The 17286-nt window shown below is 41.2% G+C and overlaps 1 protein-coding gene across 3 annotated transcripts in view; it reads right to left on the reverse strand.

Moving 5' to 3' along the window:
* Nucleotides 1-5830: 5830 nt before the first annotated feature.
* Nucleotides 5831-17286, reverse strand: part of Dicer1 (dicer 1, ribonuclease III) — a 63473-nt gene continuing 52017 nt past the window's right edge. For all 3 annotated transcript variants that reach the window (XM_063241122.1, XM_063241119.1, XM_063241121.1), the window contains 5 exons: nt 14962-15871; nt 13331-13599; nt 10774-10936; nt 10607-10682; nt 5831-10293 (listed from right to left, as the gene is read on the reverse strand). In XM_063241122.1, coding sequence (XP_063097192.1) covers nt 10128-10293; nt 10607-10682; nt 10774-10936; nt 13331-13599; nt 14962-15871 — 1584 coding nt within the window. In that variant the 3' untranslated portion in view covers nt 5831-10127. The remainder of the gene's footprint in view (nt 10294-10606; nt 10683-10773; nt 10937-13330; nt 13600-14961; nt 15872-17286) is intronic.

The following is a 17286-nucleotide window of genomic DNA, read 5'->3' on the forward strand; positions in this document are numbered from 1 at the left end:
TGATTAGCATGGTGACCTGAGAAGGTTTTGCCCACCTCTTTAACCCTGAATTGCTCAAACACAGTCAAGAAACACTTCCGCTGTCACATAGATTCCTTGGGACATCTCGTCCCATCCCACAGGGCAGACTTGGGCATGGGGAAGTGAGGATGGGCCGGGTGCAGCATCTCGTCCCACCGTGAAAGGCCACATTCAAACCCAACAGGACAGGATTGAAGTTAGCGCTCTGCAATCACCAGGTACCCTTTCCTTAAGAACTTAGACAAAATGATTCAAGGTACAAATGGCACCGTAAGAGCACCACTTCGTTCTCCAGAGACTTTCTTCTCAGTTGGGCTCACACCAACCACCGCTACTCACCCCGTCCTCCAGCCAGGGAAAGCTGGAAGTTAGCAAGATCAGAAAACATTCAGCTCACTGTGCAGGGTGAAAGTGCCACTGTGGGCCCTGCTTGTGCTGCAAAGACTGGGTGTGTGTGTGCGTGCGTGTACGTGTGCATGTGTGAAGGGCACGCACTCACAGAGCAGAGGCTCTCTCTACCTCCCCAAGTCATCTTGTCGGCCAACTGTATGGCCAATAAGCAGCCCTTCCATCTTAGTGCTGTGACCAGTACAGCATGACAGGTGCAGTTTCTGACACACGGCATCTTTTATTTTCTTCAAGCTGGGGACTGTGAATCAGGAGGGGAGGAGCAGAGGTTGAGGCAGTGTTTTTGTGGAGCCTGGCAGTCTTACTTAAAATGAGGTGCCGTGGCTTGCCATGCCAAGACCAGTGCATGCAGTCCTTGACCGCCCTCAGGAAGTCCTTGACTTCCCTTTCAGGAAGAGGTGAGCTGGGTACCTCGCTCAGGACCAGTAGGGGTCTCCTCTGAGGGAGACTAGGTGGCTTCTACCTCCTCTGGAAAATAGAACTGTGCTACGAGGGTTACAATAAAGCACCAAGTCCCACGATTGTGGTTTGTCTGGTTTCTTGTCAACAGGAAATGCGTACATCTGCACAGGCAGGTGAGGTCCACCTTTGTTTCAGTGGACACACAACCTCAGGCTGTCAGAAGCTGGCTAAAATGCTCTTGTGTCAGGTGGCATGGGTGCAGGCTCAGCGCCAAAGCTGCGTCTCCCGCTCGTCTCTTCCCTGCCCGGCCTCCCCTGGCCTCCTGTGGATGCGCACTGCAGGGACCGCTGACACTTGGCACGGCTGAGCAGCATGTGAGAGGTGCACCCGATGTGGACCAACACGTAACCCTGAGGACTCACCGCTGCTCATCCCTCCTGGAGTCACCCAGTGCTGGAAACCAGGCAGGTGACCCGGGCCAGGCTACCAATCTGAATGCCTCCAATGCAGCTCTCAAAGTAACCCCTTTCACAATTGAAGAGTAAAAAATGTATAAATATCAGTTATTACAGGTCAGGAGTCCTTCTCGAGGCCTCCAGGTCAATGCCTTCCACCTAGAATATCTGATTTTGAGAAGGGGAACTCAGTGCATTTCGTATATATTAACTAAGAGCCACAGCAGGGTCCGCTTCCAACTGCGAACAAGACATTTCTGCTGAGAAGCCCAGGAACATGTAGACAGATTTTGTTTCAAGCAAGTTCCAGAAAGTTGACTTTTCACAGTGTTTTGGATCTCAGAATTAGGGGCCTGTATTACTGCCTGAGATGTGTGGGGCTCTTTCTGTAAGCACAGGAAGCACCCTCCATTTCTACCAACTGGCAGCAACGCAAGTCTCTTACGAGTAAGACAGATGAGTGAGGGAGCCTCCCTGCGTGGAACAGCATCACTGCTGCTAAGAAAGAGGTGGCCAGGCAAGGGGCACACCCACCACGCATATGTACACGCACAGACATGTAAAAATCCAAGCACTGCATCCTCAGTCAATGTACTGTATTATATGAGCATTACTAGGTTTTATTTCCATTATGATAAAAAGTAGGTAAATCTGATATGGAATATTATCAAATATTTTGAAATGATGTATAGAAATGTGTTCAGGGTCAAAATCACTTGTATAAAATAGCTTTAAAAATTCTAAAAGCACTGGAAAAGCCCTGCCATAGTGACATGTATTCCACTGTAGAGCCTTCTGCACATCTTTAGATGTCTTTAACATGGAGTCTGTTTCCTAAAGAAAAAATGTTTACTGTCTGAGCCATTGAGACGGACCTGCAATTCTCCATTCTTTCTCCCTGAGCCATGGAAGAGCAGGAGTGCCTGATTCCAGTGGCACCAGAGTTGTGACCAGTTTGTGAAGGGGCCACATGGAGGTGAAATCATCAGATAAATGGTGCTTTTAAGACCGCTCAGGCTCGAAAGATCTGGATGCACAAAGGTGACTCCCAACCCAAACAGCCAGAGTGTAGATCAAGGTCAAGGAGGTGGATGCCGCAGCAGCAGGGCCAGCACAGGCTTTGTGTGAGTCTGGGAAGGACAGGTACGCATGTGTCCACCAGGGGTTCATCCCCAGCCCTGCTGTGCCTGGAACCCTGCTGGTGAACGCCATCACGACGCTGCCTGCCGCAATGCTCCTTATTTAACACTGGGCTTAGCCATAAGGGTCAGGTGAGTATTTTCTCAAGTTCTGAGCTGGCTGCTGAGCATTGGATCTACACAGGAAGCAAGCCAAGGCCCACCCTTCAGGAGTATTCCTTGTAGGAGGTGTGAGACAGAGGTAGGTGCCATGTGGCAACCCTTCCAGTGGTCGTGAGGGCTATCTTATATTAAATCATCAATTTCAGTTTCTATTTTTATTGAACAGATTACTCTGGGTATAGAGCAGAACAGACAGGGGGCAGGTGGAAGCAGTAAAGAGCAGTCAGGAGGTTGTGACACAGCCCAGGTGAAGGCGAAGGCCACGGTGGGTGGTAGCAGTGAAAACAGAATTAGGTTGTGCCCAAGAGGCCAAATCCACAGCATCTGCTGACAGGATGCGAGAGGAGGGAAGGGAAGGGGAGGAACCAAGGAAGAGCGCGGGGAAGCCTCTGGCTTGGGCAGCTGCAGGGGCAGAGGGCTGTGTGCAAGGCACTTTAACAGCAGAACCCTGTGAATTCAGATACATGACAAGACAGACAGGTATCCTACAAAAGAGGATAGGTACATGCAAAAGGAAGAAGTTAAATCTTCATCCTACACCACACGCAAAGCTAAAAGAATCAAAGTCTCAAAGACTGTAGTGCTTAGAAGGCAAAGTGGAAAAGCTGTGTGACAATAGATTTGGCAATAGTATCTTGGGTAAAACACTAAAAGCACAGGAACAAAAAGAAAACTGAATGTCACCAAAATTAAAATCTTTTCAAATGCCATTACCAAGAGTAAAAAGCCTACCCAAAGAATGGGAGAAAATATTTGAAAATCCTGTAACTGATAAAAATAGGTAGCACTCAGGAGGCTGAGGAAGGACGATTTGTTGCAAGTTTGAGGCCAGCCTAGTCTCTCTCTCTCTCTCTCTCTCTCACACACACACACTCACACACACACACACACACACACACACACACAAGATACAAAGAAAATACATGTCAGGAATAGTACTCTGCTATAAAAAAAACCTGAGGCATCTGTAGGAAAAAAATATACCTGCCTATACAATACTGAGTGAAATAAACAGACAAACAAGCTTCAATACTTTAGGGTCTCCCTGCTGGGCAAGGCAAAGTACAAACAAAGAAAATGATAAAGGATGGCTAGAAAGGAACAAAGAGTTAGATCTGGCCCAATGGGGAAGTGGTCCAAGGGACAAAGAAGAGGGGTGAGGAGGAGGGGGGTAAGGGGAAATGCCAGAAATAAAGATATGTCATCTTCAGGACCCTAATAACCTCATCAATATAAAAATAAGCTAAGACAAATAACATCAGCAAGTATGAAAAAGGTGACAGGGGACCTGGAGGAGGGAGGGGAGGGCAAGGAGACTAGGAAAAAAATAAAAACAAAAAACAAGCTGTAATATGCACATATAACATAACATGCACAAGATGACTGTAAACTGTGAATTACAAACATGTACTAATAAAAATATCTTTAAATATGTACGTGCATATGTAAAGAACTTCTAAAGTAACACAAACACTAACTTAATTCAAAAAAAGGGTAGGGACTTAAGACGTTCCTCCAAAGAGACACAAATGGCCAATAAGCACGTGCGCATCTGAAAAGAGGCCAAATATTCCTAATCACGTCAGAAATGCAAATCAAAACCACTGTAAGTTACACTACAACCTCACGCCCGTTAGGGTAAGTGTTGGCAAGGCTGTGAGGAAACTGGAGCCCCATGTACTGCCCAGCGGGACTGCACAACGGCACACATGGTGACTCCTCACAAAGGTAAAAACAGAATTCCTGTGCGATCCAGCAGGCCCACTTCGGGGTACACACTCTGAAGAGCTAAAAGCACGGACAGGATCAGGTACGGGCCTACCACATTCCCAGCATTACTCACAATAGCCAAAACGTGGGAGCAGCTGCATCTAAGGCAAACGAATGAATAAACAAGACGTAGGAGACACTGGAATATTACTCGGCCTTAGAAAGCTAATCCTGACACACACCACACCAATGAACCTTGACATTATGCTAAGCAAAATAAACCAAATCAAAGGACAAACATGGCCTGAATCCACACATGAGGTATTTATGAAAGTTAACACAGACAAGATATACAATGAGGCTGCCAGAGATTTAGAAGGAAGAAAAAGAGGAGCTAGTGTTTAAAGAGTCCAGCGTTTCAGTGTGGTACAAAGAAAAAGTGCTTGTGATGAATGGATGGTGCCTGTGTTTACACAACACTGCGCAGGCACTCCGCCCCACACTTTACGGTGGTTACAATGCTAAGTTTTATGTGTATTTCCCACAGAAAGAAAAGCAAAGATTTAAAGGTGGCTTGTGACCGTCTCGCAGACTGGTGAGGACACATTAAGTCTGCCCTTTGTGAGGATGAGCGAGACAGCACATGCCAGAGATGGCCGTGCTCAGGGCCTCGCCTCATTCTGAGCCCGCCTCATGCCTACACACCCGCAACACAAAATATCCCGTCTCGTCTGGATTTTTTTCACACACAGTCTGATCTGCAAAACCACACCTGAGGCCTGACTGTGTTAGTGACTGCCAGCCTTGGGAGTCATCGAAGAGAATCGCTGCTTGTCTCCGGAGGGGCAAAGGGTCAACAGTGGCAAGAAGGGGTGGCGGCACCAAGGTCAGCCTCAACTGTCGGTGGGCTGAGCAACGACACAGGCACTTACCCGAAGTCCTTAGGTCTCAAATAGACGTACTTTTCTTTACAGCAGTCAGAGGTGGAGAAAAGGAAGTGATTCATTTAAATTTGTAAAAAAAAACTAAAACTTTTCTCATTCTAAAATACTTTTGCCTACCATCTTCCTAGAGCAAAGTGATTCCTCTTACCATTCAGCTTACTTACGAAAAGGCTGGATCAAAAGCTTGAAATAACAGAATTCTTTCTTAACCAATAGTGCTGGAAATGTGTCTTAAACACCTGAAGCAGAACACTGTCCACTCCACTTCAGAAAAACCAAATTCATGGAAGGAATGTGTCAAATATATCACAAATAATCCAAGACCTGGGACACATCAATCCATTATGATAGAACTGCAGGAAAACACACTGGTATTATTTAAAGACCAGGTGTTTAAAAAGATAATTGCACCCATTCAATTCTGCAGGGGAATGTGAAGCAAAACTTATAAATGGGATTTTTTATCATAGTAAAACATGCATTTTCATATGATTCACCATGGAATTAAAACACTGTAAAAATCATTTACATGTTGTCACCCACTTCAATTAAGCCAAAACAGAAAGGAAAAAGATAAAAGAACACAAAGTGAACAGACCATAACTTTATTGAAGATTTACTTGGCTACAATTATTACAAAAAAAAAAAAAAAGGAAAAAAGAAAGAAAAGAAAGAAAACAACTAAAGGTAACTGTGATCTGTAAGGTGCAGTCTGCAAATTTCTGCAGCACAATTACTGTGGATGAACTACACAACGCTCCTTGAAAGACAGTTGCAGCATGTGATGGTAAATATTTTATTGTCAATGAAATTGTTAGTTTTACTTGATTTTAGTTATTTTCTTCACTCCATTTACAGCAGCAAAGGCAATAACCTTCTTCCTGTTCACCTTTGCATTTTTGTTATGTAACCTGCTGCTGCAGTGAATTGAGTGCCTCTATAAAATTTAAACCGTCTGTAGTTGATGTCCAAATAAAAATGGACCAGAAAAAACAAACAAGTAATGATTAAAATACACTTACAAGTTAGTTCTGAAAGATCATTTTCACTGCTAGTAGACAACATAATGGTCTCAACACAAATTCCCTAGATACTGCTACTGGTGCCTCCAACAACTTTTAAAATCATTTCACTATTCTTGGTCTTAACGCTTTTATCTTTAAAATTTCTCATTACAATATAAAATAAAGAAATTTATTTGGAAATAACTAAATTCCAGAAAGACAATCAGTGGCTGTAAAAATATACCTATTTAGATGCAATTAAAAGAACCACACAGATAATAACACATGGCGTGAGTTTCTCCTCCAGACAACGCAAACTAGTTCAAGAATCAAACAGTTCTAAATGCAGATAAACCAAGATGCCACAGTCAGTTTGCTGTCTTAAATTCTGTATAAAAGGATTAGATCCCCAAACCAAGCAAAATATGAAGTTCTGAATCACTGGGCCATCAGAGTGAGCTGCGGTGGGCCCAGGTTTCCATTCTTCTCTGTAGTCTGCAGCCACGGACTGACTCCAGGTGATGGCTGCAGAGCTGACTGCCGGGTGAAGAGCTGTACTTATGAACTGAACCAACACAACCAAAGTAGTCTCAAGTCTCTTGCTGTTTAGTCAGAGATATCTGAATCTTTCTGAGGGTAAGCTATCATTAAGGAAGCAAAAATATCAGTATTTTAAAGGATAATTACATGAGTATTAAGGGTCATTGTAAATTTAATCATTTCACATAACTGCAAAAATAACAAACATTTTAAAAACATAATTAAGAGTTAACAAATCTTTGCCATACTTTCACAAATAGAAACAATGCCACGAACGAAAATGACCTATTTAAGTTGTGCAAGTATATGACACATTGCAGACATTATAATTATCTTTTTCAAATTCGGTAAATCAGAACAGCAGCAAGGCCAAACCACATTTTTTCCTCTCAGTTAAGCACATTTTCCTTGAAATGAGGTAAAGCATGGTACCAAGTGCAATGCTTATCTGTGCTACATGAACAGAACGGCGGGGGGCAGGGAGCTATTCAAAATGCAGCATAGTTAGGACTGCAGAGTCTTTTATAAAAGAAATAAAAACATTTACAATGCAAGTCATGCCCACTGACCTGTACACAATCATCACAAGGGATTTCTGCAGCTGTTTTCCGAAGCTGCACCTTGCCAGTCCGTTACACATGTGCTGGGCACAGCCACACCCACCAGCCTTTCCACACTACATTCTGTCTCACACTGCGATCACAGAGGCAAAAGGATGTGCACATGGTTGCAAAGTGGGGTAACAGAAAGCGACATCTTTCTTAGTGACAAACGCAAAATATCTCAACAAACTAAGCTGGGGAAAACCTGACAGCATTAAAATGCAGCAGCACAAAAGCATCCATAACCATTTCATGTATAACTCATACATTTTATTTTTCTAACTGAGCCACCAGGGGAATCACAGAATGGTTCAAACTGTTAAAATCAGCTATTTTTCTCAAAAAAAAAAAAAAAAAAAAAAGAGAAGAAGAAAGAGCAAGCTAATGTTTGCCGTCGATAAGACATTTTGAATGGTAGCAGGAAATTTGAACCCCTGAGAATATATGACCTAATCATATCCAAGTCTAAACTTTTTAGTATTAACACAAAATATTCTTCTTAAAGGTTATAAAATATATTTTCTCCCACCGGGAATCATAATTGTGAAACAATCTGATTTTGGCGCCAAGAGGCAAGAGAATCCCGTAACACCGGAATATATGCATTACACACAATGCAAAGCCCTAAGCTCCTGGCATCAGGTAGTTTATAAATTAAGAGATCTGTGATATGATCACAAATCACCCTCACAAATAAAACTCTTATCCAGCCTTATTTGTTAACTGTGTATAGTTATATAATTCAAGAATTGCTTGGTTTCAACTTGCCATATTTCATAGTTTTTTAAAAATCAAATAGACATCTAAAGTTCCAAATCAGAATTAAATATTTTTAAAGCAAATCACCTACATTCATTTGCTTAAAAACTCATTTAATAATTTAGATCTCAATTTAAGTTTAAGATCAGAGACAACAAATAACATTGGAGAAGTTCAATACTCCCTTCACCCAAGGTTCCTTAGAAAGCAGAGCTGACAGTTTCTCTGTGTGGACACAGGCATTTCTCTGTGGGTGGATGGTGCAGGAAAAATCAATTGTAATTTAAAACGTAAATACAGCATTACATGAAGCATCAACTTCAGAACAACATGCTAGAAAATGAGACCTCTGCTCAGCTTTCTTAAACTTCAAGCATAATTAATGGGGCAAATTGCAGCAAACCTCTACTGGTATGTCGAAGGGAGTGCAAGACTGACCCACAGCTTTTGAAAAGGTAAATTAAGAGGTATTATAGTTACAGTGCAAAAAAAAATTAAAATTTCAAGCATAATACATAAACATAGCACCAACAGGGGAAAAATGCATGCAAAAGAAAAGAACTGAGGTATTTAAGTGAAGAGTGCCTACAAGTCTAATTAAAGAAACTTAGGCAAATGCCTAAAAGTGTTGAGTTTTTTTCCTTTTTCCCAAGATGGAAATAATGAGCTAGTTTATCTAAATTAATGACTTAAATCACAGATGTATCAAAATTATGGCAGTTTATCGCAAATTTCGTTAAACTTCCATGGCATTAACAGCACAGCTTTGGTAGGTGAAATATGCATGCAACATTTGAAAAGCACAGTAAGAAATTTGTGAGAAGACTAAGTAAAGGTGCTCTGTTTGCTTCTTTAAGTAAGTAACCAATCAACTATAAAATCTGCAGCATATTTTAGGTGTGATATGTCTAAGGTTTATCTTGTTATAACAGCCTACGTGGCAAAATTATTTGCCACAAACATTTCCACCAGTGGAACTACCTAGCAGGAGGTTTTGGGGTTTTTCTGTTCTTTTTTTTTTTTTTTTTTTTTTTTTTTTTTTTTTTTTTATTACCAAAATTGAGTATTTAGCCAAAGATCCTTTTTATTATCATGTTTACGAAAATCCATAGACTACATATTCTGATTTTTCAAATGTCTTCAGTACACACATGACAGAAATGCTAGTATAATCTTGTAATAATTTAAGGTACAACTATACTAGTGAGCTGTAGTAATCACTCTGTCTCAACATCTAATGCATGATAAAATTAAGGGAATATAAAATACTTTGTTCCAACAGGTCAGAAATTAAAATACCCATGAAGACTTTACTTTTAAGGCAAGAACCTGTGTTATGTGGGACTATGTGGTATCAGAAAATTCAAATTTATTTACCAACATGCCAGCCAATGCCAAATAAAAATCTATCCCTTACTAGGAAGTGCAACAGTGACCAGGAACATCCTCACACAGGGTAACATGAAAAGAAGACAACACTGGCAAACACCTCCTGCAAACCGTCTCCTTCTATGGGGCTCACCGACTATCACAGGACTGGCACTATCGCACAAATGGAGGGGTGCTCAGAGGACTCTCCAAATCTAGGGGCTGTTTGAAGTTTAAGCTCCATGGCATTCTAACACTAAGCAAAGCAGACAGAAATTAAACACACACACAAAAAGAACAAAATGAAAACTGTCGATAATTATTCTGCCCATTTCCTAAAATGTCATTAAAGCACTCTTGTGATTTAAACAAAGCAGAAGTGAAGAAAGAAGACAAGATTGTGTTTGCGCAAAAACTAAAACTACAATTAGTTCCAAAAATTTTATACATACGTTAAATGTTTTATTCTGTCATCTATTATGTTATCAAACAAATTTTAAATTCTGCCTTCAATTCATTCTGGTCAATATCAATTTTAAATCATCCTTTTGATTTAAATATTTCCCCTTAATTCTGTTTTATTGTGGGGGGTGTTTGCTGTTAAAAGGGGGCTTCAGCTGTTGGGAACCTGAGGTTGATTAGCTTTGAGGCTTCGCAGGGCTCTTCGTGCTGCTGCAGATTTGGCAATCCTGTAACTTCGGCCAACGCCTTTAAATTTCCCCTTCCCTACTACTTCCACGGTGACTCTGACCTTCCCATCATAAGTTCTCTCAGCCGGGCTATAAAAAATCCAAACAGCTTGAATTAGAAGTCAGCAGTATTTATTATTATCGTCGGCCTGCATTCTGCATACACTCTCAGGCCGAGGCGAGATCCTGGGTACAAACAGGCCCCGAACAAAGGAAATGTATACCAGGACTCATGCACACCACAACAGACAGGCCGCTGGACTCCCTTAATTCAGCTTTGCTTTGTAAAACAAAAGGGAAAAAGGGCCTGCAGACTAAGAATGTTGCAGTGTAAATATTTTCAGAACCAGTAGTTTATAGTATCTTTGAGAACTGTGTGTTTTCACGCACAGATTTTGCTTACCTAAATTTGGCAGTTTCTGGTTCCATTTCGAGCAATTCTCGCACAGGGGAACGGGGCACGTTAGCAGAAAACTTTTCTGTAATCAAGATGAAATAATAATATGAATAATATTCTCAAAATATGTTTCAACTTTGTTTTTGTTTCTTTTGAAAAAGAGCCAACAATACCTATCAGTGGCCTCATCATAGGGTAGTACACCTGCCAAACCATCTCCAGCGACATCCCACTGTCCATATAAATGGCACCAGCAAGGGACTCAAAAATATCCCCCATGGCCTTTGGAACTTCAATGTCCTCTTCCTTCTCTTCATCCTCCTCGGATCTCCTAAGCTATTACAGAGAAGAGTGAGCAGAAAGGCCATGTTTTATTAAAGACATGCTTTCTTACATATAACTTTTATTATTTATACAACAAGGGTAACAATCTGAACCATTTATGGCATGACTACTACACTGTAATAGGTTTTTCCACAAACATCATTTTATCTTTAAAAAAAGAAGAAAAAAAGCTTCGCACTCCATTTAGTATTTCATACCTAGCAAAGGAAAAAAATTACTTCGAAATTAGAACAAAAACATGTTCAATATAGAATTAGAAATAAAAGTAGCCAATAAATGCATGGGGGAACAATTCTCTCACATTCACTCAGAAGCAAAGAACTGCACATTCCAACAGCCCTCACCCCAGCCGCCTGGCGAGGCTGGCCAGGGTGCCCCTCAGGACAGAGCTGGCCAGGCTCACACTGCTCTCGCAGCAAAGAAATTCCTTCTGTGAGGTTCCCCTCCAGGCTCGCTTTTCATTAAACCACTTAATACAAGTTCACTACGACAGAGTATCTAACACATAGTGGGTACTGTATTCAGATTAACAGAATAAAATTTATGTAACAAAAGTCTTTTGAAAGTTTTTAATTCTCTGATGCAGCAATTCGTCTCCATGAAGTTACCTTTTAAAAAGTAACTGGATATATAAGCATAAACATCACACCCGTGTTAAGTACAAGTCCTAATTAAAAGTCATAAAGGACTATTTAAACAACTTAGTCATATACTAAGCAACATGTAACTACTTAAAATCTTAATGCCAAGCAATACATGGAAAGTCACACTAAGTAAAAAGAAAATTCACTACACATATATAATTCTTTTTTATACTTTGTTTATCCACACATATAGTAGCAACGATGCATCCCAAAATGTTGATATTCACAGTAGTATAACTAGATAACTTCAATTAATTTTTAACTCATATTTTCTAATTTTTCTAATACAAACACAATTTGTGAGATTTAAAGATATTCCCAAAAATAGAGAAAAATATTAATTGGTAATGAACTGTTAAGCCTCACAATATTCTATGATTTTTAATTAGAAAAAAATTTAAAATTTACTAAGCTTAATTCTATTTACAGCTGAGACTCAAAGATAAAGACTGCAGATCAAGCACAAAGTTAGAAAAATCAGTAACTTTGTGTAATTTCCACACATGTTTATATAAACACAGGGAAACAACGCAACAAAAACTAAAATCTAATTTTAGTGAATTCCTCAAATTTAGAGCTTAACTGTTTCCTAAAACAGCTGAGGAATGAGCTGTAACCCTGCTGGGGTGGCCTGCCTGGAGGGGAGGGGAGCCCTGCCTGCCAGCTTGTGCTCCACACATCTGTGCAGCTCGCAGCACCTCACTCTTTGCCAGGTGACCAGGCCTCAGAACCCAGCCCAGCAGTGGCAAGCCTATGGCACACATGCCACAGTGGGCTGTTTACTATCACTGAAAGCTCTAGAGGGTTCACAACACTGACTTAGTCTCATTTTTTCTCACAAAAAGCCAAAGAAATTCATAATTCTCTAACAATGGAATGGGACAATTTTAAAAAAGAGAGATGGTACTAATTAAAGTGAGAACAAGAGAAGTAACTACAGGGCTGGGTATTTAGCTCAGTGGCATAAGTGCCTGCTTGACAAACGCAAGGTCGTGAATTTGATCCCCAGCACCAAAAAAAAAAAACAAAAACAAAAACAAGAAAGTAACTACAGAGTTAAGAATGCATTCCTGGACTCTATAAGAAATCTACCAAAAGAAGGAAATGAAAGGCATTACAATGGGCAGAGTCAGAAATCTGATTGCTCTCCTGGGTCCGCAGGTACGCAGATGACTGCTACCGAGGGTGGGGAGAGACTGGCAAGCCTGGGGCAGGACCCTTTCCTACAGAAACTCATAGCACACTATGTACACACTGGAATTAGCTCCACCACCAAAGAACCTTTGGCTGAACTTTCAGTAAATGCCTCCCAAATTCCAATGGTTAAAAATTTAGAAGTTTGGTTTCTAAATAAGATTTTCCTGTTTCAAGTAAAGCAGAATGTGTACTAGTGACGCTTACCTGAGATATTAGGTAATATTTATTCCATTTAAAAAAGAAAGAGAAAAAGCTACACCAACTTTGACTAAGTCTGGGCTTGGAAGGAGGGCACCATGGACGGGTCTGGGCTGGAAGCCCCGTGAGAGCCCTGGCTCCTCCCCCTCAGCTGAGGCAAAGGCACTCTCTGTGGCCTCCCCAGCACTGAGGTCGGCCTTGCCGCTCTCCCCAGGGTGTGCAGCATCAGGGTTTGAGGCCCTGACTGTCAGATGTTTAGCTATGAAATCAGAGCACAAACTACTGTGGTCCTGCTTAGATGGCTTTCTTCGACCCTGAATTCGGGGTAGTTTTAAACAGCTCTAACCTCAGAATCCATCCCTTGCATCTCGTTCTTCTCAAGCTGAAACTGCACAAAGTCATCAATGACGTGGAAGAGCTCAGGAGAAACAGCTTTAAAGTACTTGTGGTAGTCATACTTCACAGCCAGGGACGCGAAGATGGTGTTGTTGACCAGAGCAGAGCGCAGGTCGGTCAGGACCCCCGGCGAGTGCTGCCGCGGGTCTTCATAAAGGTGCTTGGTTATGAGGTAGTCCAAGATTGCATCTCCCAGGAATTCTAAGCGCTGGTAACAATCTGCACAGGAATCCAAAACAGAACCAGCCTGGGCACCAATACTTACACACTTTTCATACATGAAATGGATGGAGAGTTCTGATGCCAGGGCCGTTTTAAAGTTTTCTACCTAGGTCATTTTCACCCATCTTCCTCAATGAGAAAATGATTTGACATATCACACTTATTAAAGGCTCTACAAATTAAATTTTAATGGCAATTTAAAGCCACTGTCTCGAGGCCATAAAATGAACAGTGACCAAAAGACTGTTTGTTAAGAAAAAAGGCCTCAGCCAGGTGCTGCCGCTGCCCCAAGTGTCACGCTCTTCTCTGTGCTGCGACCACAACTCCTCAGTGACACTCTGGGACGTGCAGCCCCGAGTTGCATGTGTTACAGGGATGACCCGAGGAAAAGGCCACCCTCTTCTCACCCTGAACTAGAAACGCTGACTCTGACGCAACCGAGAAGCTGAGGAAAAGCAGCTGAGGAACTCTGCACAGCTGGAGCCAAAAATGGTTGTCAAAACATGCGCTAGCAGTGCTAACCATCATCACCTATTTTTTCAGTCACTAAAGGACTCTTTCTGCTGAGGAAACTGAGGCAGGGAAAATGTGACTTTCCCAGATTCTCACACCACTCACTGAGTTAGAGGCAAGGGCTGCACCTGGCCAGAACCCAGGCCTCCCAGCTCGCAGGAGGGGACCTTGCTTTGATATTTCACATTTAAGTACTTACTACTCTTGTACAGAAAACAAAATATAAACTTCATCTGTGTTTAAGGCTAATTTTTATTTTGGAGACTTATTCTCCTTCTACTCTGAAGAGATTAAAGGCCTATTAAGTAAGGTAGGAGAAAGCTCACAGCACAGTAAAAAGCAGATGACAGCAGAGTCCGTAAGAACACAATGAAACTTTCCGATGAGATGGTTTTTTTAATCTTATCATCTTTAGATATGACAAGACCCTGAGTAAAGATCTTTTTTGTCCAGAACAATAAAAAGGTATATAGACACATGCAGAATATATGAAAATATCAAAAACCAAAAGCAGCACCAAACAGGCATCAGAAAGGTATTTGGCTAGGAATAGACAGGAAAACACTGCAAAGTCCTAAAGGCTCAAACTTCTCTAAACTATGCAGCATATACAATGATATTTACACAGGTAAACAAGATCACTGTACTCCCAACTGTCAAAGTTACAAAACAGTTACTGCTCCTAAAAAACATGAAAAAAATAGGTATGTTTTTTCTTGCTTCCTCCTACGACCACACACAGCAAGCATTAAGACTGCACATGCACAGCACCTTCCCTTACAAAGGCTCGTAACGCAGCCACCGCAGTCTCCGCCTCGGGACAGGAGGACGGCTGGGGCTCCTTACCAGTGATAGTGTTGTAGTGGTAGGAGGCATGGGTGAAAGCCTGCAGAAGGTAAGCCTTATTCTTAAATCTGTAGTTGATTTTCTTCTCAAAATTTTCAAACCCTGATATCAGGTGAGTCAGGGTTTTATCTGCGTCTGGATGGTCAAACATACACCTGGGTGGGATCTTCAAACAGCCGTACTCCAAGTCTTTGCATGCAGAGGAGCGCGAGCCGGCTGCAGCGGCGGAGGCACAGCTCCCTGAAAGGCTCTTTTGTTGGCTGCTGAAATTCTCCCGAGCAGGGCACAGGGCCTTTTCCCGGCCAGTCCTTTTAATTACCGGGAGCACCTTCAGCCCCAGTGAACAGAGGAAAAGCTGAGCGGCCCTCTCACCACAGCTGGTTAAATAGCAGCCCAGCAGGGCTTCCACACAGTCCGCTATGCTTTTGTCAGCAATGCACTGCTCGGTGTGCAGGTCGTAAGAAATGGACTGTTTTCCTGTGTCAACACCACAGTTTTCTTCTGATGGATTCCAGAAGCCCACCACAAAGTCATCCTCTTCAACAGCTTTGCTAGGATCCAGATAGCACATTGCATCCCAAGAGCTGTAGTCGAAATCCTCAAAGTCTGATGAAAATGGCATACTACCTAAGGAAGATTTTTTGGGCATTTTCCATTCATACGCAGAATCAGTGGTCGAAAAGGGAGAAAGAGAAATTTTCTTTACAAAAGCTCCTGATCCCATTAACATGTTATCTATAAACTTGATATGTTCCTGATCGTACTCCAGGAAATCGTCTTCGTACTCGGCTTCCTCCTTTGGTGCCCTCCACATCAAATCCTCTTCCTCCTCCTCCTCCTCCTCCTCCTCCTCCTCCTCCTCCTCATAGTCATCGTCCAGTTTGCCATTAGCTAACATGCAGTCTTTTGTCTGAAACAGGGAATGGGGAAGGAGGAGAGACATAGCTGCTGTTTTTAAAAGGGACTGAAACTCAATAAAAGCAAGGGTTATGGATAATTTCAAATGACAACCACAAATACTGAAAGGCAACTTTAAAATCATGACCATTTGTTTCCAATTAACATAAAATAAGTTATTTAATCATATAAACAAAGTAAAACATGCTCTTTGAATGTTCATTTTCTAAGTTATAAAATGACTTTTATTATCCAGCACGGAACTTCAAGTTAGGTATTTTGAACATGGATATAAAGTTAAACAATGTCTATGACGTGAAACCTCAAGTAAGAAGCCTAACTCTGGCAGGACCCACAGTGAAGGCACTCACACTGTCACACAGATATTCCATTTGGCTGATGAAGATTCTAAAACATGGTGACCTGATTGTCAAATTAATAAAATGAAGTTCCAGATTTAGAAAAAAGCATTATCTTTTTAATTAAGGGCATAATCCAAAAACAGGAAGTATTCATACCCAAAACAAAATAAAACCCAACATGGTTTGATAATAAAAGTTTTTCTCCCTACTTCCACTTCAAATTAAAGTATGTTTGCTACAACATAGAACTAAATTGTTTTGCTTAAAAATAAATATAGCCACTAGCATAAGCTATGAATGAGAAATTATGCTCTTCCCTTCCATAATGAGCTATAATAATCAGGGCAACAGATTACAGCATAACTGACAAAAATAGAAGAAAATTTAGCCTAACACGAAACACTACAATGCAATTTCTGTCAAAAGATCTTTCCTAATTCCAATTTCTTTGGCAAAAGCTTATTTGTGAATGACAACCTTAATAACAGACTAGGCTTCAGTACTGATATAACCTTTTGCAATGCTAGAAAGATGCCAAATTTCTGTTATTCAATAAAAAAAACCTCCAATAACAACAAAAATACCACTTTGGGGGAAGAGACAAAAGGGCATGCTTCAACTTTGTAACAACTTTGCACAGAATTCTGACAAAACATTTTCAAACTGTCTGCCAAGCTTTTTTCTAAGTAGAGAACGTATTTAATTTTAAACCAGACTCAGAGTCTGTATTTGTTTGTAAAGAAACAACTGTAGTAATGCAAGCCACACATTTATAACAACACATCTTCTAAAGTGTTAAAGGTGGGGGAAAAAACTGGCTCTGCAAAGTGAGTGTGGGCCAGGTAACAGTAGGGGGAAAAAATTTAAAATATACACCCTACAGCATATGATGGGCTATCATGAAGAGACACAATAGCCCGTCTTTCAAACTTTGAGATCAAAAATATTTTTTTTGAAGAATAAAGAATACCAAAAAAAAATTACAGCGGCAGACTTTATGCAACTATTTCTTGTTAAAATCCCACATTTTTTTTTCAAGATAATAGAAGATGGTTTTAGCTAGTAT

The sequence above is a fragment of the Cavia porcellus genome, unplaced genomic scaffold, assembly GCF_034190915.1.
Source record: "Cavia porcellus strain 051 isolate PalLab524CR breed Dunkin Hartley unplaced genomic scaffold, mCavPor4.1 scaffold_31, whole genome shotgun sequence".
In the NCBI taxonomy this organism is placed as follows: Eukaryota; Metazoa; Chordata; class Mammalia; order Rodentia; family Caviidae; genus Cavia; species Cavia porcellus.